Here is a 23759-nt window from a genome sequence, read left to right on the forward strand (position 1 = left end):
TACAACCAGAATGCTCCTTAGAAGTAAGGATGGCGGGACTGCATCTTACATACTTTGGACATGTTGTCAGGAGAGATGAGTCCCCGGAGAAGGACATCATGCTTGGCAGAGTACAGAGTCGGCAGAAAAGAGGAAGACCGTCAACGAGGTGGATGGACACAGTGGCTGCAACAACGGGCTCAAGCATAACAACGATTGTAAGGATGGCTCAGGACCAGGCGGTGTTTCGTTCTGTTGTGCATAGGGTCGCTATGAGTCGGAACTGACTTGACGTCACCGAACAACAACAACAATAAGGAAATAGGTGAGTGTGTTAGACATATTGGTGCCTAAATAGTAACCATATGTCTCCCTACCACCTACACTCACCTTTTCCCAGACTAACAGAGCCCTGATGTTTGTGCAAAAAAGAGTACCCCTTTCCCTCCCCCCACCTCCCCCACTGATCCAGGTGAAGTACCATGAGTGTAGTCCAAGCCTATCAGATTAGCCCTTTTTCCTTTCCGCACCATTCGTTTAGGGGTGGAAATCTGACTCAGGTCAGTGAAGCTTGGGAGCAAGTCAGTTGGGAGGTTATGGGAGAAATTTCCCTCTCTGAGAAAAACAGAGAATGAGAAACACCTTCCTTTTTCTGTCTTTGGACATTCCTGTGTGACAATGTGATGGTGGGGCTCCTGCAGCCATATTGAACCATGCAGAGAGTCACTGTAGACAGGGGAGCAGCATGACACATGGAAAAGCCTGGGTCCTTGGTGACCTTGGTGAGCTGCTGAACTGCACCTGGGTCACCTGCCTCCGGTTTTCGTCTTACTGAGACAATAAACTTCCAGGCTATTGAAGTCACTTTTAGTTTAGTTTTGCTACTTGCTTGCAAATATATCCTAACGGGGCAATGGATACCTGGGTACACAAGACGTAAGGCACCCACTGCCTGCAGAACTTTTCTCATGGGTGCAGAGATCCCTCTGGTCTGCCCCCATGCCCTCTGGCCCAATATTTCCTGGGGGTTGTTACAACACAACATGTGATTGGAGGTGGACATCCTTGTCTCTAAGTGTTTCTTTTCCCTGTGATAGGAACGGCTCCTGCAGCTCCTGTGCAAAGAGACCTGGGTTTTCTCAAGATGAGCAGAAATGCAGAGCTTCTCTTCTACTCTCACTGCTTCCAGATGACCTTCAAGCACCAGTGATTCCATGTTTTGATGCAGGGAGTCATTAGCCTTTCCATTTAGAGCAAAAAAAAAAAATTTTTTTTTTAAACAGTGACCTTCCTGAGCAGTGTCAGAATGAAACTGGAAATGAATTCCTCAGCCTTGATCCAAGAGCTGCAGAGCACCAGACGCACCACTTTCCTTCTGAGATGGCTTCGGTACGTTCTGGAACTTTCTATCAGTGGCTCAGGATGGGTGGATCCTCTTCCGGAAAGGCCTCAGTCCGGGTTGCTGGCCTTGGACACAGTTAACTCCAGCTCTCGTCTTTTCAAGTCTTTTTCATGGACAGTGCCTTTGTCTTTAAAAGTCCACATCTCTGCCCTTTTGGGCAGTGAAGAACTCCTCTCTGGGTCTGGCACAGAGAAGGGAGCATGGGATGCTGTGAATGGGGTTGTGCCTACTTGACCTGCCCCCTTGCCCCCAGTAGAAGCAACAGGGAAGTCACTGGAGTGTGGGCCTAGGGAATGGGACCTGGGTTCTCTGGGAAGGGAAAGAATCTTGACCTTTTATGTCCTTGGAGCCAGCTGGGGTTCAGTCACTTTTCAGTCCAAACATGTCCTCTCCCTCCTCTTTCTTCCATGGCTTTCATTCTCCCTTTTAAAGTGAATTTTAATTTCAGCCTCCAATCTGTAAAATTTCCTCTCCCAATAGCCCCAATGACCTGAATCAGAAAAATTCCAGGCAACAGCAGGCTCAGCTTAGTGGTGTCAGGCTGAAAGAAAACAAGCTGGGCTCATACAATTACAGGAAGTGGAACAAGTACTGGAAGACATGGCTCCTATCCCAGCTGAAGGGAGGGTGTCTGGAATGGCTCTGGAAGGACAGGGGCCCTCCTCAGTGCTTGCCCCTGCCCATTACCTTGTCAAGGCAGGGCTGAAGCTCAGGTTTCAGCTTTCCACTGGATGCTGTTGACGGTGCCCTGGCTGGGGCTTTAGACATTTGGAGATGGAATGAAAAGCCTCCTTGTGCTCCCAGGTGGAGGCTGTATCTGGCTCTGCCGAGCCCCTGCTGATGTGCTGCCTTTGGATGAAATAGAGCAGGAGCTGGTGGCAATCCTGGCACGTTGACCCTCCCTCCCTCTTCTCTATTTCTCTATTTCCTTTGCCCCATGATATGCCAGGCGCTTCTCTGTATCCTAGACATGAGAGAGGGAGGGAGCAAAACAGAATTGCTGCCTGTGTGGAGCTCAGAGCCCAGAGGAGAGCACAGATAGATGTAAGCATGTGCGGTACAGGTGATCCACGCAGGGAGAGGTAGGGGCCCTGGAGGACCTGGGGGCTCTGTGAGGGGCAGGTGGACAAGGCTGGGGCCGGCAAGGTAGGCTGCTGAAGGAAGGGATGGCTGGTGGATAAGTGCCTTAAGTTCCTAGTTCTGCTATCAGAAATACCACAAGTGGCTGGCTTTAAAGAAAATAAATTTATTTTCTCACAGCTCAGGTAGCTAGATGTCTGAATTCAGGGTGTCAGCTCTAGGAAAAGGCTCTCTTTCTGTTGGCTCTAGGAAAAGATCCTTCTCTCTCTCAGCCTCTGTAGGCCTGGCATTCCTCAGTTACTTGGCAATTCTCACATAGCATCTATTTCCCCCTGTTTTGGGGTGGGTATGCTGCTCTTTATATAATTCAGAGTGATTAGGTATAGGATCCATCCTACATTGGAATGACCTCAACTAATTGACTGATCATATTAGACTGCGTTATGGGAGGTAATTACATTGCATTACATTACATACACAGCTATAGGGGTTAGATTTCCAACACACATTTTGGGGGAGGCACATTTCAATCCATAACAAGGGATTAGTAGAGGACGAGTGGGTGTGAGAAGGTGGCTGGAGGCAGAGAGAACTAGATGTGCAGAGGAGCAGACAAGAGAGAGCACTGGGGTGAGGAAACCTTAAGTCCTCCAGTCAGCCTGGAGGGCAGAGTGCTGAGAAGGCCCAGGGAGATGAGGAGGGCCTGTGAGCTGCCCAAAGGATAGAGCACTATGGTTGAGGCCAAAGGAAGGTCATAGCCAGACAGTCCCTTTGGGAACGCCACACAGGGTTATGGGGAGACTGGATGAGGAAAGGCAGGGACAGGAGGCAAGGGTGGTCATGTAGGCAGGGACAGATTGCCCTAAACTAGGTCCATGAAGGGGAGATGGGACAAGAAAATGAATTCACGGGAAACCTGCAGGGTCAGCATGGACAGCACTTGGTGATTGGATACAGTATTGGCCTGAGGAAGAGGGCAAAATTAAGACTCCCTGATTTCTGGTTAGACAGCCTGGAATGAGGGGTGGAGAAGGGCTTTTGTTCACTTAGGTCAGGAAAAAAGAAGGAGAAGAAAAAAAAATTGTAGGTTCATGAAGCTGGGATGCCCTGGGGCAGGACATTGAGAAGTGAGGTGGAGGCTTGGAAGGGGAGGAAGGCAGGCACCAGCTGAAGACCAGTGTGAATAATGGGCAAAGAAGACCAGCTCACCCTTTTCCCAGTTGATTTTTCTTGAGCAAGTTCTTCTACCTCTCTGACTCTCAGTCTTCCCACCTCTGCAAAGGGATGATGATTCCTCCTTCCTAGGGCTGTTGTGAGGGTTGCAGTTACTGTTAGAAAAGTCTTCCCTAGAAGTCCTGCTTCTTTAGTGTGTTAGCTCACCTCACTGTTGGAAGCTGGTGGCCCCACAGGAGCCCCATTCTAGGGCTCAGGTCTCATTAAGATGCTGTTTGTGTCTCTGGTTGTCAGCTCCAAGGCTTAGGTATCCTGAGATAGATGGGGGCAGAGTCTGAGGAGGAGGAGCTTCATGTGGCCATGAACAGTAATAGGACAAGAGGCCATGGTGAGGAACTGATGGTCTATCTACAAAGAGCAGGGACTCTAAAAACTCAACTCACTGATTGCTCCAGATGGGCCTGATGCTACCCACCTCAATGGAGCTGCTTGTCCATGCAGATTGCCTTGTCAATGTGCTCAGAAGCACATGCATGATACACCTGTACAGGTGTGTCTGAATTTTAAATTTATGTGCTCACACACATGCACATGCACACACATGTAACACACACTCATCCCGGATAAACCTTCTCTCCTAAAAGGGTCATTTTCCAGGCTTTCAGTCCTAGTGATCTCATGGAGGGAGCCTTTAAGAGTGATATGAAGGCTGAGGGTCCTCTGAGGGACAGGAGCTCTCTCCTGCCTGAGTTCTTACCACATGATGGACAGCAAAGGGGACCCCAGGCTGACCTGTAGCTCCCCAGCCAGGGTCTCTGAACTTCCCTAAAACGTTGTCCACAACATGGCTGGTTTTTCTGTTGTAGTTTTGTGAAACCCCCGAGCCTGGAGACCTGATTGAGATTTTTCACTTTGGCTACAAGGATTGGGCCATCTACGTGGGAGATGGTTATGTGATCCATCTGGCTCCTCCAAGTAAGAAATGTTCAAAATATAGTTCTCTAAGTATTTGTTAATAAGATAATGAAAACAACTGAAAGACAGAGCTGAACAACGAAGCCTGGATTGGGTGTCAAGTTCTCTCCGAGCAGTGAGATAGCAGGTCAAACTTGCATGTTTGTTGCATCAGCACCAAGGATACCAGTTGTCTGATGATGCAGGGAAAGTTCATTGGTTCCCACAGTGAGCTGCGGGCTGCTTCAGCACCCTGGTGTGTCCCAGTTGAACCTGGAGAAAAATCACTGTGTTCCTGCAGTCTGATGATGTGATTTAAGGCAGCAAATGTTCTCCAGAGTTCAGGGTCTCAGATCTTACACAAGAAGGCTCTCAGAGTTGTTTTTCATAAATGATTTCTCAGAATCAGGTGTCTTGTTTTTGTTAGGTGCCATCAAGTCTGTTCCTACTCATGGCAACCATATGTACAACAGGACGAAACACTAGCTGGTCCTGTGCCATCCTCACAATTGCTGCTGTTTGAGCCTATTATTGCAGTCATTGTGTCAATCTACCTCGTTGGGAGTCTTATTTTTCACTGACCCTTTACCTTACCAAGCATGATGTCTTCTCCAGGGACTGCCCCCTCCTGATAACATGTCCAAAGTATATGAGACGAAGTCTTGCCATCCTTGCTTCCAAGGAGTATTCTGGCTATACTTCTTTCAAGACAGATTTATTCGTTCTTCTGGCAGTCCATGGTATTTACTAACACCAGAATTCGAAGGCATCAATTCTTCTTTGGTCTTCCTTATTCATTGTGCAGCTTTTGCACTCATATGAGGTGATTGGAAACACCATGGCTTTGGTCTGGTGCACCTTAGTCCTCAAAGTGACATCTTTGCTTTTTAACACTTTAAAGAGGTCTTTCGCGGCAGATTTGCCAAATGCAATACTTCCTTTGATTTTCTGGCTGCTGCTTCCATGGATGTTGATTGTGGATCCAAGTAAAATGAAATCCTTGACAGCTTAAATATTTTCTCCATTTATCATAGTATTTATTGCTCCACATGTGAGGATTATTTTTCTTTATGTTGAGATGCAATCCATAGAGAGAGAGAGAGATTTATGTCAAGGAAATGGCTCACGCAGTTGTAATGGTTGGAACGTCCCAAGTCAGTGGGTCAGGTTAGAGGCTTCTTCTGATTCACATAGCTGCAGGGGCTGGTGAATCCAAGATCAGCAAGTCAGAGAGCAGGGCCCTTGCTCACAGGTTGCGAAGATCGATGAATCCCAAGAAGGGCAGGTAAGGCTGCAGGTAAGCTGCTAGCTCAAGTCCCAAGAACCAGGGGACAGACTAACAGGAACCAGCTGCAGGATTCAGCTTGATTCTGGCCAGAACGTCTACTTATATTTGCTGCAGACCACACGCCCAGGGAAACTCCCTTCCAACTGATCGGCTACTCAGAGCAGATCCCATGATGGAGGTGATCACATATCCAATCTCAACATGGAAGCAATCACAACATTACGTGACTGCCATAACACTGAGAATCATGGGCCAGTCAAGTTGACACACAATCTTAACTATCACAGCTACCTCCTGAAGTGGTTGAACGTCAACTGATTCTTTTTGGTACAGTGATACTGTGTATTCCTTCCATCTTCTTTTGAAGTTTCTTACTTTGTTCAATATTTTGCCCACAGAATCCTTTAATATTGCAATTCGAAGCTTGAATTTTTCTTCAGCTCTTTCAGCTTGAGAAATGCCAAGCACGTTGTTCCCTTTTGGTTTTCCAACTCCAGGTCTTTACACATTTTAGTATGCTTCACTTTGTCTTCTTAAGGTACCCTGTGAAATCTGTTCAGCTCTTTTACTTCACTATTTCTCCCATTAACTTTAGCTGCTCTATGTACAAGAGCAAGTTTCAGAGTCTCTTTTGGCATCAATATAGGTGTCTTAGTGTTATGTAATAGATGCTCCTTAACAGAAGCCTTAACAGAAACACACCTCCAGAATGGAAAATTCTGTTGCAAATGGATAGCAAGTACCTGTTTGTTATTACTTAACTTATACATGATAGAAGCAGCAGGATGACAAGGCCAGTCCCAGGAGAATGCAGGAAATGGATGTGTATAGAGTCAATTAAAGAAAACAAGGAATGCTGGAATGGGACCACTAAATCAGATGCAAAACTGTTCATGCCCTACAGCCCAAAGACACCATAACCTTGATGTTCTTTTCTCCATCAAGAATTGTGCAGGACACAACCATTGTCATCGCTATCAGAACAAGACATTTGCATTTCCTTGGCTTTGTACAAGTTATCATCTACCTTGAGAGAGTTGAAAAATGTGTTAATCGATGGTAAATAGTCAATTGAGTTCACTTAATCCCGATGATCCTTAGGGGGCTTGTAAGACAAAGTACGACAGTGAGGCCACATGGCCCTTTTAGTACTTTCCAGAATTTTTTTTTTTTTTGCCTAACAAGATGGATGTCAAGTGCCAACATCAACCTTCAGATTAGAAATGTAAACAAATATAAGCAAAAGCCTACTTAATTATTGTTCTCATTAGCTACTGTCCCTCTTAAAAAAAAAATAACCTGCGGGCACTGTAGAATGGAATTGGACTCCATCATTTGATAGCTATTTTTGAGGCTATGGGTGTGCTCAGAACTGTGCCACATCACAGAGTACAGAACAATTATGCACAGCATTTTCAAAGGTTCAAGTCAGTGCAGATCCTGACCTTGAGAGGCTGAAAGAAGCAGTTTCAAAGCCTGGTTCCAAGATTTTTCACAGCAAAGAGCTTGGTTCTGACACTTTATCTCTCTAAAATCTGACACTTAATCTCTCTCTAGCTCTGAAAAAGGGAGATGGTAATATGTACTTTGAAGGGAGGGAAGAGAATTAAATTAGATATTATAGGAAAAATAGCTCCATAGAGTGGGTAAGCACAGTAGGTATCAATAAAATTGGTCCTTCCTGAATCACACAAATGTATAAAGATGAACAAGTATATTTGGTTATATTTCTAACATTATTGTTTATAATGATAAAAATTTGGAACAACCCAAATGCCCACTAATAGGGAATTGGTCAAATAAATTATTTGCATTGCATATAACGGAACACTATGTCAGCCACTGGCAATCATGACCTTTGATGGCATGTAAAATTGGATTGACGCAATAGCTGACACAAAGGACTCATACTAATAATCCTGAGGGTGGTGTAGGACCCAGCAATGTTTCATTCTGTTATACATAAGATCACCGGGAATCAAAGCTGACTCAGTGCAACTAACAACAACAAAAAATTACTCAAGGCAGCTTGTTAAGAAAAAAAAATAAGAACAATGAAACCTCCAATTACTGTTGTGAAAAGTTCTGCATTCAAGCTCAGTAATTGGTACCTTTTGTTCTTTTTTTTTTTTTTTCTTTTCTCCTGCCTTCTATCTGCCCACCCTGCTTGCCTCGTGGTATCTCCCTGATTCCCAGGTGAGTTCCTCAGATTTGGTTCCTCCAAAATGTTCACATTTCTGAGCCGCAAGGCTGTGGTGGCAAAGGATCCCCTGGAGGATGTGACGTGGGGCTGCTTTTACCGGGTCAACAACCGCTTGGACCATCAGTACCGGCCACGGCCTATTGATGAGATCATCAGTTCTGCAAAGAAGATGATTGGTGACAAGAAGACGTACAAAGTTTTATGTGAGAACAGCGAGGACTTTGTCACTGATCTGAGATATGGCTGGCCCCGCTGCAAGTTGGTAAGGCCTCATTGGTGTGATCCTTCTCTCTACTGGTGGTCTTCTTGGGACGGCAATAGAGGAGGGGGCATGGAAAACTACCAGTGTAGCCTGCACAGTATTTCTCAAATTAATACTGCACACTAAAACTACAGTATTAATAGTTGTCTTAGTCATCTAGTGCTGCTATAACAGAAATACCACAAGTGGATGGCTTTAACAAAGAGAAATTGATTTTTTTTTAGTAGGCTAGAAGTCCAAATTAAGGGCATCACCTCCAGGGAAAGGCTTTCTCTCTCTATTGGCTCTTGAGAAAGGTCCTTCTTGTCAATCTTCCTTTGGACTAGGAGCTTCTCCATGGGGGAACCCTGGGTTCAAAGGGCACGCTTTGCTCCAGGTGCTTCTTTTTTGGTGGTATGAGGTTCCCCCTGTCTGCTCGCTTCCCTTTCCTTTTTACCTCTTGAGTGATAAAAGGCAGTGCAGGTCACACCCCAGGGAAACTCCCTTTACATTGGATCAGGGATGTGACCTGAGTAAGGGTGTTACAATCCCACCCTAATCCTGTTTAACATAAAACTACAATCACAAAATGGAGGACAACCACACAATACTGGGAATTATGGCCTAGCCAATTTGACACATATTTTGGGGGATATAATTCAATCCATGACAATAGTTATCTCATATTAGCACTATAGTGTTGTTAGGTTGTCCCCTCTACCCCCTCCAACTTATGGCAACTCCATGACAATGGAACAGAAAGCTTCCTGGTCTTGCAACACCCCCATGGTCAGTTGCAAAGTTGATCATTGTGATCCATACGTTTTTTCTTTGGCTGATTTTTGGAACTAGATCGTCAGGCCTTTCTTCCTAGTCTGTCTTAGTCTGGAAGCTCTGCTGAAACCTGTTCAGTGTCATAGCAACATGTGAGCCTCACCTGAGAGGTGGTGGCTGTGTACAAGGTGCATTGGCCAGGGTGTTGATTGTGGATCCAATTAAAATGAAATCCTTGACAACTTCAATCTTTTCTCCATTTATCATGATGTTGCTTATCGGTCCAGTTATGTGGATTTTTATTTTCTTTGTTGAGGTGTAATCTATACTGAAGGCTGTAGTCTTTGATCTTCATCAGGAAGTGCTTCAAGTACTCTTTGCTTTCAGCAAGCAAGATTGTGTCATCTGCACATCTCAGGTTGTTAATGAGTCTTCCACCAATCCTAATCCTGTGTTCTTCTTCTCAGATTATTTGCTCAGCATACAGATTGAATAATTATGGTGAAAGGATACAGCCCTGACTTACACCTTCCCTGACTTAAAACCACGCATTATCCCCTTGTTCTATTCGAATGAATGCTTCTTGGTCTCTGTACAGGTTCTTCACAGGCACAATTAAGTGTTCTGGAATTCCCATTGTTTGCAATGCTATCCAAAATTTGTTATGATCCACACAGTCCAATGCCTAACATTTGTCTTAGTCATCTAGTGCTGCTATAACAGAAATATCACAAGTGGATGGCTTTAATAAAGAGAAATTTATTTTCCCATAGTCTAGTAGGCTACAAGTTCAAATTGGGGGGAGGGTATCAGCTCCAGCGGAAGGCTTTCTTTCTCTGTCAGCTCTGGAGAAAGGTCCTTGTCATCAATTTCCCCTGGTCCTGGAGATTCTCAGGAGCAGGGGCCCCAGACCTAAAAGACATATTGTCATCCCAGTGGTGCTTTCTTGGTGGTATGAGCTCCCGCTTCTCTGGTCGATACCCTTTCTTTTTATCTCTTGCAAGATAAAAGGTGATGGAGGCCACGCCCCAGGGAAACTCCCTTTATATTGGATCAGGGATGTGACCTGAGCAAGGGTGTTACAATCCCACCCTAATCCTCTTCATCATAATCCAATCTTGCCTCATGAACAACAGGCAGAGATTAGGATTTACAACAAATAGGAAAATTATATCAATCACAAAATGGAGGACAACCACACAATACTGGGAATCATGGCCTAACCAAGTTGACACATATTTTGGGGGGACACAATTCTCCATGACAACATCTTTCTGGTATTGTTTGCTTTCAGCCAAGATCCATCTGACATCAGCAATGATATCCCTTGTTCCACATTCTCATCTTAATCTGGCTTGTATTTCTGGCATTTCTCTTTCGAGGTACTGCTGCAACAGTTTTTGAATTATCTTCAGCAAAATTTTACTTGTATGTGATATTGATGATATTGTTCGATAATTTCCACATTCTGTTGGATCATCTTTCTTTGGAATGGGCACAAGTGTAGATCTCTTCCTGTCAGTCAGCTAGGTGGCTGTCTTCTGAATTTCTTGGCATAGACAAGTGAGTGCTTCTAGCCTTACATCTGTTTGTTGAAGCATGCCAAATGGTATTCCATCAGTTCCTGAAGATTTGTTTTTTGCCAATGCCTTCAGTGCAGCTTGGACATCTTTCTTCAATACCATTGGTTCTTGATCATATGCTACCCGTTGAAATGGTTGAATGTCGACCAATTCTTTTTTTTTTTTTAATAACTTTTATTAAGCTTCAAGTGAACGTTTACAAATCCAATCAGTCTGTCACATATAAGTTTACATACATCTCACTCCCTACTCCCACTTGCTCTCCCGCTCTTGAGTCAGCCCTTTCAGTCTCTCCTTTCTTGACACTTTTGCCGGCTTCCCTCTCTCTCTATCCTCACATCCCCCCTCCAGACAAGAGTTGCCAACACAATCTCAAGCGTCCACCTGATTTAATTAGCTCACTCTTCATCAGCATCTCTCTCCCACCTGCTGACCAGTCCCTTTCATTTCTGATGAGTTGTCTTCGGGGATGGTTCCTGTCCTGTGTCAACTGAAGGTCTGGGGAGCATGGCCGCTGGGGTTCCTCCAGTCTCAGTCAGACCATTAAGTTTGGTCTTTTTATGAGAATTTGGGATCTGTATCCCACTGATCTCCTGCTCCCTCAGGGGTCCTCTGCTGTGCTCCCTGTCAGGGCAGTCATCAATTGTGGCCGGGCACCAACTAGTTCTTCTGGTCTCAGGATGATGTAGGTCTCTGGTTCATGTGGCCCTTTCTGTCTCTTGGGCTCTTAGTTGTCGTGTGGCCTTGGTGTTCTTCATTCTCCTTTGATCCAGGTGGGTTGAGACCAATTGCTGCATCTTAGATGGCCGCTTGTTACCATTTAAGACCCCAGATGCCACATTTCAAAGTGGGATGCAGAATGATTTCATAATAGAATTATTTTGCCAATTGACTTAGAAGTCCCCGCAAACCATGTTCCCCAGACCCCCGCGCTTCCTCCACTGACCTTTGAAGCATTCATTTTATCCCGGAAACTTCTTTGCTTTTGGTCCAGTCCAATTGAGCTGACCTTCCATGTATTGAGTGTTGTCTTTCCCTTCACCTAAAGCAGTTCTTATCTACTGATTAATCAATAAAAAACCCTCTCCCACCCTCCCTCCCTCCCCCCCTCGTAACCACAAAAGTATGTGTTCTTCTCAGGTTTACTATTTCTCAAGATCTTATAATAGTGGTCTTATACAATATTTGTCCTTTTGCCTCTGACTCATTTCACTCAGCATAATGCCTTCCAGGTTCCTCCATGTTATGAAATGTTTCACAGATTCGTCACTGTTCTTTATCGATGCGTAGTATTCCATTGTGTGAATATACCACAATTTATTTACCCATTCATCCGTTGATGGACACCTTGGTTGCTTCCAACTTTTTGCTATTGTAAACAGAGCTGCAATAAGCATGGGTGTGCATATATCTGTTTGTATGAAGGCTCTTGTATCTCTAGGGTATATTCCTAGGAGTGGGATTTCTGAGTTGTATGGTAGTTCTATTTCTAACTGTTTAAGATAACGCCAGATGGATTTCCAAAGTGGTTGTACCATTTTACATTCCCACCAGCAGTGTATGAGAGTTCCAATCTCTCTGCAGCCTCTCCAACATTTATTATTTTGTGTTTTTTGGATTAATGCCAGCCTTGCTGGTGTGAGATGGAATCTCATGGTAGTTTTAATTTGCATTTCTCTAATGGCTAATGATCGAGAGCATTTTCTCATGTATCTGTTGGCTGCCTGAATATCTTCTTTAGTGAAATATGTGTTCATATCCTTTGCCCACTTCTTGATTGGGTTGTTTGTCTTTTTGTGGTTGAGTTTTGACAGAATCATGTAGATTTTAGAGATCAGGCGCTGGTCGGAGATGTCATAGCTGAAAATTCTTTCCCAGTCTGTAGGTGGTCTTTTTACTCTTTTGGTGAAGTCTTTAGATGAGCATAGGTGTTTGATTTTTAGGAGCTCCCAGTTATCGGGTTTCTCTTCATCATTTTTGGTAATGTTTTGTATTCTGTTTATACCTTGTATTAGGGCTCCTAGGGTTGTCCCAATTTTTTCTTCCATGATCTTTATCGTTTTAGTCTTTAGGTCTTTGATCCACTTGGAGATAGTTTTTGTGCATGGTGTGAGGTATGGGTCCTGTTTCATTTTTTTGCAAAGGGATATCCAGTTATGCCAGCACCATTTGTTAAAAAGGCTATCTTTTCCCCAATTAATTGACACTGGTCCTTTGTCAAATATCAGCTGCTCATACATGGATGGATCTATGTCTGGGTTCTCAATTCTGTTCCATTGGTCTATGTGTCTGTTGTTGTACCAATACCAGGCTGTTTTGACTACTGTGGCTGTATAATAGGTTCTGAAGTCAGGTAAGGTGAGGCCTCCCACTTTCTTCTTATTTTTCAATAGTGCTTTGCTTATCCGGGGCTTCTTTCCCTTCCATATGAAGTTGGTGATTTGTTTCTCTATCCCCTTAAAATATGACATTGGAATTTGGATCGGAAGTGCGTTAAATGTATAGGTGGCTTTTGGTAGAATAGACATTTTTACTATGTTAAGTCTTCCTATCCATGAGCAGGGTATGTTTTTCCACTTAAGTATGTCCTTTTGAATTTCTTGTAGTAGAGCTTTGTAGTTTTCTTTGTATAGGTCTTTTACATCCTTGGTAAGATTTATTCCTAAGTATCTTATCTTCTTGGGGGCTACTGTGAATGGTATTGATTTCGTTATTTCCTCTTCGGTGTTCTTTTTGTTGATGTAGAGGAATCCAAGTGATTTTTGTATGTTTATTTTATAACCTGAGACTCTGCCAAACTCTTCTATTAGTTTCAGTAGTTTTCTGGAGGATTCCTTAGGGTTCTCTGTGTATATAATCATGTCATCTGCAAATAGTGATAACTTTACTTCTTCCTCGCCAATCCGGATACCTTTTATTTCTTTGTCTAGCCTAATTGCCCTGGCTAAGACTTCCAACACGATGTTGCATAAGAGCGGTGATAAAGGGCATCCTTGTCTGGTTCCCGTTCTCAAGGGAAATGCTTTCAGGTTCTCTCCATTTAGAGTGATATTGGCTGTTGGCTTTGCATAGATGCCCTTTATTATGTTGAGGAATTTTCCTTCAATTCCTATTTTGGTAAGAGTTTTTATCATAAATGGGTGTTGGACTTTGTCAAATGCCTTTTCTGCATCAATTGATAAGATCATGTGGTTTTTATCTTTTGTTTTATTTATGTGATGGATTACGTTAATGGTTTTTCTGATATTAAACCAGCCTTGCATACCTGGTATAAATCCCACTTGATCAGGGTGAATTATTTTTTTGATGTGGTGTTGGATTCTATTGGCTAGAATTTTGTTGAGGATTTTTGCATCTATGTTCATGAGGGATATAGTTCTATAATTTTCTTTTTTTGTAATGTCTTTACCTGGTTTTGGTATCAGGGAGATGGTGGCTTCATAGAATGAGTTGGGTAGTATTCTGTCATTTTCTATGCTTTGGAATACCTTTAGTAGTAGTGGTGTTAACTCTTCTCTGAAAGTTTGGTAGAACTCTGCAGTGAAGCCGTCCGGGCCAGGGCTTTTTTTTGTTGGGAGTTTTTGGATTACCGTTTCAATCTCTTTTTTTGTTATGGGTCTATTTAGTTGTTCTACTTCTGAATGTGTTAGTTTAAGTAGGTAGTGTTTTTCCAGGAATTCATCCATTTCTTCTAGGTTTTCAAATTTGTTAGAGTACAATTTTTCATAATAATCTGAAATGATTCTTTTAATTTCATTTGGTTCTGTTGTGATGTGGTCCTTCTCATTTCTTATTCGGGTTATTTGTTTCCTTTCCTGTATTTCTTTAGTCAGTCTAGCCAATGGTTTATCAATTTTGTTAATTTTTTCAAAGAACCAGCTTTTGGCTTTGTCAATTCTTTCAATTGTTTTTCTGTTCTCTAATTCATTTAGTTCAGCTCTAATTTTTATTATTTGTTTTCTTCTGGTGCCTGATGGATTCTTTTGTTGCTCAGTTTCTATTTATTCAAGCTGTAGGGACAGTTCTCTGATTTTGGCTCTTTCTTCTTTTTGTATGTGTGCATTTATTGATATAAATTGGCCTCTGAGCACTGCTTTTGCTGTGTCCCAGAGGTTTTGATAGGAAGTATTTTCATTCTCGTTGTTTTCTATGAATTTCCTTATTCCCTCCTTAATGTCTTCTATATAACCCAGTCTTTTTTCAGGAGGGTGTTGTTCATTTTCCAAGTATTTGATTTCTTTTCCCTAGTTTTTCTGTTATTGATCTCTAGTTTTATTGCCTTGTGGTCTGAGAAGATGCTTTGTAATATTTTGATGTTTTGGACTCTGCAAAGGTTTGTTTTATGACCTAATATGTGGTCTATTCTAGAGAATGTTCCATGTGCGCTAGAAAAGAAAGTATATTTTGCAGCAGTTGGGTGGAGAGTTCTGTATAAGTCAATGAGGTCAAGTTGGTTGATTGTTGTAATTAGATCTTCCGTGTCTCTGTTGAGCTTCTTACTGGATGTCCTGTCCTTCTCTGAAAGTGATGTGTTGAAGTCTCCTACTATAATTGTGGAGGTATCTATCTCGCTTTTCAATTCTGTTAAAATTTGATTTATGTATCTTGCAGCCCTGTCATTGGGTGCATAAATATTTAATATGGTTATGTCTTCCTGATCGATTGTCCCTTTTATCATTATATAGTGTCCTTCTTTATCCTTTGTGGTGGATTTAAGTCTAAAGTCTATTTTGTCAGAAATTAATATTGCTACTCCTCTTCTTTTTTGCTTATTGTTTGCTTGATATACTTTTTTCCATCCTTTGAGTTTTAGTTTGTTTGTGTCTCTAAGTCTAAGGTGTGTCTCTTGTAGGCAGCATATAGACGGATCGTGTTTCTTTATCCAGTCTGTGACTCTCTGTCTCTTTATTGGTGCATTTAGTCCATTTACATTCAGGGTAATTATAGATAAATAAGTTTTTAGTGCTGTCATTTTGATGCCTTTTTATGTGTGTTGTTGACAATTTCATTTTTCCACATACTTTTTTGTGTTGAGGCGTTTTTCTTAGTAAATTGTGAGATCCTCATTTTCATAGTGCTTGACTTTATGTTAGTTGAGTCGTTACGTTTTTCTTGGTTTTTATCTTGAGTTATAGAGTTGTTATACCTTTTTGTGGTTACCTTATTATTTACCCCTATTTTTCTAAGTAAAAACCTAACTTGTATTGTTCTATATCGCCTTGTATCACTCTCCATATGGCAGTTCAATGCCTCCTGTATTTAGTCCCTCTTTTTGATTATTGTGATCTTTTACCTATTGCCTTCCATGATTCCCTGTTATGTGTATTTTTTTTTTAATTAATCTTAATTTGTTTTTGTGATTTCCCTATTTGAGTTGATATCAGGACATTCTGTTTTGTGACCTTGTGTTGTGCTGATATCTGATATTATTGGTTCTCTGACCAAACAATATCCTTTAGTATTTCTTGTAGCTTTGGTTTGGTTTTTGCAAATTCTCTAAACTTGTGTTTGTCTGTAAATATCTTAATTTCGCCTTCATATTTCAGAGAGAGTTTTGCTGGATATATGATCCTTGGCTGGCAGTTTTTCTCCTTCAGTGTTCTGTATATGTCGTCCCATTCCCTTCTTGCCTGCATGGTTTCTGCTGAGTAGTCTGAACTTATTCTTATTGATTCTCCCTTGAAGGAAACCTTTCTTTTCTCCCTGGCTGCTTTTAAAATTTTCTGTTTATCTTTGGTTTTGGTGAGTTTGATGATAATATGTCTTGGTGTTTTTCTTTTTGGATCAATCTTAAATGAGGTTCGATGAGCATCTTGGATAGATATCCTTTCGTCTTTCATGATGTCAGGGAAGTTTTCTGTCAGGAGTTCTTCAACTATTTTCTCTGTGTTTTCTGTCCCCCCTCCCTGTTCTGGGACTCCAATCACCCGCAGGTTATCCTTCTTGATAGAGTCCCACATAATTCTTAGGGTTTCTTCATTTTTTTAAATTCTTTTATCTGATTTTTTTTTAGCTATGTTGGTGTCGATTCCCTGGTCCTCCAGATGTCCCAGTCTGCATTCTAATTGCTCGAGTCTGCTCCTCTGAGTTCCTAGTGCATTGTCTAATTCTGTTATTTTATTGTTAATCTTTTGGATTTCTACATGTTGTCTCTCTATGGATTCTTGCAACTTATTAATTTTTCCAGTATGTTCTTGAATAATCTTTTTGAGTTCTTCAACAGTTTTATCAGTGTGTTCCTTGGCTTTTTCTGCATTTATCCTAATTTCATTTGTGATATCATTAAGCATTCTGTAAATTAGTTTTTTATATTCTGTATCTGATAATTCCAAGATTGTATCTTCATTTGGGAAAGATTTTGATTCTTTTGTTTGGGGGGTTGGAGAAGCTGTCATGGTCTGCTTCTTTAAGTGGTTTGATATGGATTGTTGTCTCTGAGCCATCCCTGGGAAACTAGTTTTTCCAGAAAATCCGCAGGTCCCCTTGCAGTCAGATCCCTATCAGAGTTCTCCCTCTGGCTCAGGCTATTCAGATGTTAATGAAGCTGCCTGGGGAGGGTGGGGGAGGGAACAGAGAGATAGGAGAGTAGCACCTCAGAATATAGCCAGAGTTGCTTGTCTTGCTTGGAATGACTATTATATCTGAGACCCCGCGTCGCCTATGTGTGCTGGCTGTGTGGAGATTGCCCCCAGGGGGTCTGGCCCGCTGGAGTCACGGTCAGATCCTCTGCTTCCAGCCCCACGCCCAGCGTCAAAGCTCCCCTACTGGGACGGTGCACTCTCGACTCCAAAATCAGTCACTGCCTCCCGGGGACTTCTCGTCCCTCCAGCCGCGTGGCCGTGCCACCTCTAAGAACTAGTTGGGCCTCCTCCTGGGGTTAGTTCAGATGGGTGGAGCAGGTCCCCGTGCTTGTGCCGTGACCGAGTGTTCCGGCTGGGACGCTGTTCTCCCCGCTCCAATACCAGTCGCTGCCTCCCAGGGACTTCTCCTACCGGCTGCGTCCCACGCCGCCTGCGACCCGGCTGGTCCCCTTCCCGGGGTTAGTTCAGGGGGGTGGAGCAACTCTCCGTGTTTATGCCGTACCTGCATCCAGTCCAAATCCCTGCGGGATGGTTCCCCGGCTCGGACGCTGCTCTTTCTGCTCCAAGACCAGTCACTGCCTCCCGGGGACTTCTCCTACCGGCTGCGTCCCACGTCGCCCGTGGAACCGGCTGGTCCCCCTCCCGGGGTTAGTTCAGGGGCGTGGAGCCGCTCTCTGTGCTTGTGCCGTACCTGACTGGTACGCTGGCTCCAGGCTCTGGAAACAATCGCTGCTTCCCCGTATTAGTTCGTTCTCCGTCTCTAAATCTGTGTTTGTTGTTCAGGGTTCGTAGATTGTTATGTATGTGATCGATTCACTTGTTTTTCCGTGTCTTTGTTGTAAGAGGGATCCGAGGTAGCGTCTGCCTAGTCCACCATCTTGGCTCCGCCTCCGACCAATTCTTTTTGGTACAGTAACTCTGTGTATTCATCCATCTTTTTTTGATGTTTCTTGCATTGTTCAATATTTTACCCATAGAATCCTTCAATATTGCAACTTAAGGCTAGAACATTTTCTTCAGCTCTTTCAGCTTGATAAATGTGGAGCGTGTTGCTCTCTTCTAGTTTCCCAACTCCAGGTCTTTGCACGTTTCATTATAATATCTTATTTTGTCTTCTCAAGCTGCCCTTTGAAATCTTGCCTTCAGCTCTTTTGCTTCATCATTTCTTCCTTTCACTTTAACTACTCATTCAAGAGCAAGTTTCAAAGTGTCTTCTGACATGCATTTTGGTGTTTTCTTTCTTTCCTGTCTTTTAAATGTCATTTTGCTTTTTTCATGTATGACGTCCTTGATGTCATCCCACAACTCATCTGTTCTTCAGTCATTAGTGCTCAATGTGTCAAATCTATTCTTGAGATGGCCTTCAAATTCAGGTGGGATATATTCAATGTTGTAGTTTGGTTCTCGTGGACTTGTTTTAGTTTTCTTCAGCTTCAACTTGTACTTGCATATGAGCAATTGATGGTCTGTTCCACAGTCGGCTCCTTCACTTGTTCTGACTGATAATGCTGAGCTTCTCCATTGTCTTTTTCCACAGATGTAGTTGATTTGAATTCTGTGTATTCCATCTGGTGAGGTCCGTGTGTATAGTCACCATTTATGTTGTTGAAAAAACGTATTTGCAGTGAATAAGTTTTTGGTCTTGCAAAATTCTGTCATGTGATCTCTGGAATCTTTTCCATCACCAAGTCCATGTATTTCAACTACAGATCCTTCTTCTTTGTTTCAAACTTCTGCCTTACAATTACCAGTAATTGTCAAGTCATCTTAATTGAATGTTTGATCAATTTCAGATTGCAGAATTTGGTAAAAAATCTTCAATTTCTTCATCTTTGACCTTAGTGGTTGGTGTGTAAATTTGAATCATAGTCATATTAACTGGCCTTCCTTGTAGGTGTATGGATATTATCTTATCACTGGTAGTGTTGTACTTCAGGATAGATCTCAAAATTTTTTTTGATGATGAATAGGACTCCATTCCTCTTCAATTTGTCATTCCTGGTATAGCTGAACATATGATTGTGTGATTCAAAATGGCCAATACCAGTGCGTTTCAGTTCACTCATGCCTAGGATATTGATCTCTATGAGTTCCATTTCATTTTAGATGAGTTCCAATTTTCCTAAATTCATACTTTATACATTCCATGTTCCAATTCTTAATGGCTGTTTGCAGCTGTTTCTTTTCATTTTGAGTCATGCCCATCAGAAAATGAAGGTCTTGAAAGCTTGATTCCATCCATGTCATTAAGATCTACTCTACTTTGAGGTGGCAGCTCTTCCCAGTCATATTTTGAGTTCCTTCCAATCTAGGGGCTCAGCTTCTGGCTCTATATTAGGCAATGTTCTGCTGATATTCATAAGGTTTTCTCTGACCAGGTTTTTCAAAAGTAGAGCACCAGGTCTGTCTTCCTAGTCTGTATTAGTCTGGAAGCTCAGCTGAAACCTGTCCACCATGAGTAACCTTACTAGTTGTCATGGATTGAATTTTGCCCCTCCCCCCAAAAATATGTGTCAACTTGGTTAGGCCATGATTCTTAGTATTGTGTGGTTGTCCTCCATTTTGTGATTGTAATTTTATGTTGAGAGGATTAGGGTGGGATTGTAACACCACCCTTACTCAGGTCACCTCCCTGATCCAAGGTAAAGGGAGCTTCCCTGGAGTGTGACCTGAACTACCTTTTATTGTTCAAGTGATAAAAGGAAAGGGAAGCAAGCAGAGAGTTGGGGGACCTCAGATCACCGAGAAAGCAGTGCCGGAAGCAGAGCATGTCCTTTGGACCCAGGGTTCCTGAGCCTGAGAAGCTCCCCGACCATGGAAAGACTGATGACGAGTACCTTCCTCCAGAATGGATAGAAAGAGAAAGCAATCCCCTGGAGCTGACACCCTGAATTTGTACTTGTAACCTACTAGACTATGAGAGAATAAATTTCTCTTTGTTAAAGCCATCCCCTTGTGGTATTTCTGTTATAGCGTTACTAGATAACTAAGACTCTGGTATTTAAAATACCAATAGCCTAGCTTTCAGCATCACAGCAACATACAAGCCACCACAGCATGACAAAAAGACACACTAATGATGGAGTACTACAGTACCAGGCACATGAAAGCTCCTAGCTCATTAAGTCATGACAACCAACTTGCCAAGTAGGTCTCATTTCCCAAATCTGCACATGATGACTTGGGCTTGAAGAGTTTAGGTAATTTGTCCAACTTGTCCAATCATAACTAAGTGAATACAGATCTGTTGCATCCTTGAAGAGCCATTTTTAGCCTGAAAACTTTCCAGAGGATCGTCAGCCCAGCCCAGTGGGTGGAGGGACCCATTGGTCTAAATTTTATGAATACAGGTTGCAGCTCTCACACTGGCAATGACCACCTGGGGGATCGTTTTCAATTCACCTCACCCATTTGAGATTCAGTTTCTTAATCCAGAAAACTTGGCAAGTGGCTGTGTCGGGTCTAGCTTTCTAGAATTCCTACCAGGGGATGAAGGCAATGAGTGTCTGCTCTGACCTGCAGCTCCCTCCAGCCAGGTCATTGGTGTTTCCAAGTGTATCTATGCTCCCTCTTTTTTTTCTGTTGCAGTCTTGCCAAGATCCACAGCCTGGAGACCTGATTGCAATTTCTCGAGCTGCCTATAAGCACTGGGCCATCTATATGGGAGATGGTAATGTAGTCCATTTGAACAAATCAGGTAAAAATGAACCATTTGTTTAAAATACAAGTTTTGAGCTTAGAAATGTGAACAAAATCACAATTAATAGGTTCCTGTGTGGTAAAAAAGGTTAGTGCACTTGGCTGCTAACTAAAAGGTTGGCAGTTTGTGTCCAACCAGAGTATCTCAGGAAAATGGTCTGGCAATCTACTTCAGAAAAATCAGCCATTAAAAACCCTATGGAGCACAGTTCTACTCTGACACACATGGGGTCACCATGAGTCAGAATTGACTTGAGAGCAACTGGTTTTATTAATTTGTCTGTTTCTTCTTGAAACACAATACTCTGGACCTTTATTCACTAGGGAATGGAATGTGGCACGCATCTCTTGTTAGCTGTCTTGTGAACCTTTCTTAAATGCCCAGAGCTATGACAGGTGACATGATTCAGGAAAACTACAAAAAACATTTCCAGTTGCCAATGAGTCTCAAAGTTTCCACACAATAGTGTAGAAATAGTCATATCTTTGGAGTTGTTGCAAATTCTGGTTCCGTAACTCTTGACCACCGGGTATCCTATTTTCTGTGGCTCCAAAAGATTGGTTTTGTAAAATGGAGATAGGCTTTTTACCTCAAAGGGATGTGAAGAAGAATGAGTGAGATGATATATGTAAAAGAGCCTTCATGGTCTTGGTAGGTACTCAAGAAACGATTCTCTTTGAATTGGACAGATGCCCAAAGTTGCATAAGACGTAAGGATGTTTGTAATATAACTGTTTATAACAGAGAAAGAATTTAACCTAAATGCCCAGCAATAGAGGACTGGTCAAATAAATTAAGATAACTAACTGCATATAACGGAATAATAGCACGGTAGCCTTCCAAATTATGATGGAGTTCCACGTTTGTTGCTATAGGAACATATTCTCACATATTGTTACATATTTAGGTAACAAAATCTGTGTGTTGTATAATTTTATTCATGTTAAATTACCATAAAACAAGAGCAAAAGAATAGGAAGGGATAAACACATTCAAAGGTCAACAGTGGAATTTTTTGTTTGTTCTTTTTCCCTTCTTTTCTCAACCTTACCAATGAGTGCAGTAGCACTCCAAGGACGGTCTGTTGTGACCCCAGGTAGGTTTTCCAGGGCTGACTTGTCCAGCATCTTATTATTTTAGGGATCCAGGTTGTGGTGAAACAGGAGCCTCTGAAGGAAGTAGTGAAGGAAGACGAGTACTGGGTCAGCAACTACTTGGACTGTAAGTACAAACCTCGGCCTGTTGATGAGATTATCAGTTTGGCGAAGAAGACAATTGGTAAGAAGGTGAAGTACAACCTTCTGTGTTGCAACTGTGAGCACTTTGCCACGGAACTGAGATATGGCAGGCGCCACAGCAACCAGGTAAGACCCCCTTTGGCAATCCCTTTTGGAGTTCTGTTTATAAAGGGAAGAGGGGAGAGGGCAGCTGTTGGAAAACATCAGAGGAGCCCTTGAAACATTTCTTACATTGATAAAAATTTCCAGGCATTGAAAATTGTGAAATGGTGAATATGAATATATGAATATGGTGGGCATGAAAATTAATATGGCTTTGTGTGATATGAGAGGGAGAGAACAGCAGTCCTGGGCTTGTCTTTGACTCAGAACAATTCATTTTTCTACTTTGCAGGGTAATTGTGCAATGGCATCAATGGGAATTGTGTCCCTATTGCTTTTTATCCCTTGAGTGATACTCGCCCCAACAATAACTGCTTGAAGAAGTTTTTCAAAATTCCCGAGCTAGAGGCTACTTCACAGACCAGCTGTTCTTCTGTGTGCCTGACTGTCTCTCTCACTAGCTTTTGGAAAGACCATTTGTAACAAGACTGGGAAATTCTTAAAGAATAAAAGAATGAAACCTGTTACCCCTTCATCAAATATCTCCACTACTTGACTGTAAACTCACGAATCCTCGAAGCGAAGAAACTACCATTATCTGTTGGGCACTTCTCACTGCACAACCTCGAAAAATGCTCCTCAATTAATCTCTGAGCTTTAGCTTCTTCATCTAAAATGTCAGGGCAATGATGTCTGCTTCATCATATTTTGCTGAGATTAAATGAGTTGGTCTAAGTAAGACACCTTAGCACAGTCCCTAACCCATAGCAGATACTCAATAAATCTGCTCAATACATTTTACTTCAGCCTTGATTACCTTCACTCTCATGGTGGGCAAGGGACTAAGATTCCTCCTTGTGTAATCCCATTATCTGGTACATGAATCCAAATCTCTGACAGAAGGACATTTTCCACCTTACTCCTAGCATCCTCTTTTGTTCAGCCTTTGTTTTAAAGGACATTCATTTGTAACACAGAGTCTAGGCTTTAGTCAACTGTGACTAGTGTTGCTTTGAGTCAGAATTGACTCAATGGCAACAAGTTTTGGGACTACTATGTGAAGATACACAGTCAAATTTCCCCTGGTTTGATTTCTGGGAATTACACTTCCTCAAAATGGCTCCCAGCCATTTTCCTGCATGATTCAGGTGTGGTCTCAAAATGGCCAGGTCTCCACGTCCTTCCATTCTGGTGTTCTCATCCTACAGGTTACCATGTTGTTGTTTCTGTCACTAGCAACTCTCCCCACTGGATAAAGCCATCCTCCAGAGGGCTCACCATGGCTACCACCATTCTGGCCCAGAGGAGAGGTGACACCTTCCACTTCTCTAAGTATCTCAAGGATACAAAAGATTGGTCTGTTAATCCTAATAATACAGCAAATACCAGGATGTAGGTAATAATAAAAATTTACTGGAAGTTCTGGGTTACCCGAAGTGAAGAACAACAAATGCAATAACT

At 42.5% G+C, this 23759-nt stretch overlaps 1 protein-coding gene across 1 annotated transcript; it reads left to right on the forward strand.

Annotated features, from left to right (window-relative positions):
- The first annotated feature begins 1359 nt into the window (after positions 1-1359).
- Positions 1360-23612, forward strand: LOC100667532 (phospholipase A and acyltransferase 4-like). The gene is made up of 5 exons (XM_023559760.1): positions 1360-1368; positions 4501-4609; positions 8073-8357; positions 22099-22322; positions 23535-23612. Exons 1-5 carry the CDS (start codon positions 1360-1362, stop codon positions 23610-23612), a joined length of 705 nt encoding a protein of 234 aa, XP_023415528.1.
- The last annotated feature ends 147 nt before the right edge of the window (positions 23613-23759 follow it).

This window comes from Loxodonta africana, chromosome 7 (genome assembly GCF_030014295.1).
Source record: "Loxodonta africana isolate mLoxAfr1 chromosome 7, mLoxAfr1.hap2, whole genome shotgun sequence".
Taxonomy (NCBI): Eukaryota; Metazoa; Chordata; class Mammalia; order Proboscidea; family Elephantidae; genus Loxodonta; species Loxodonta africana.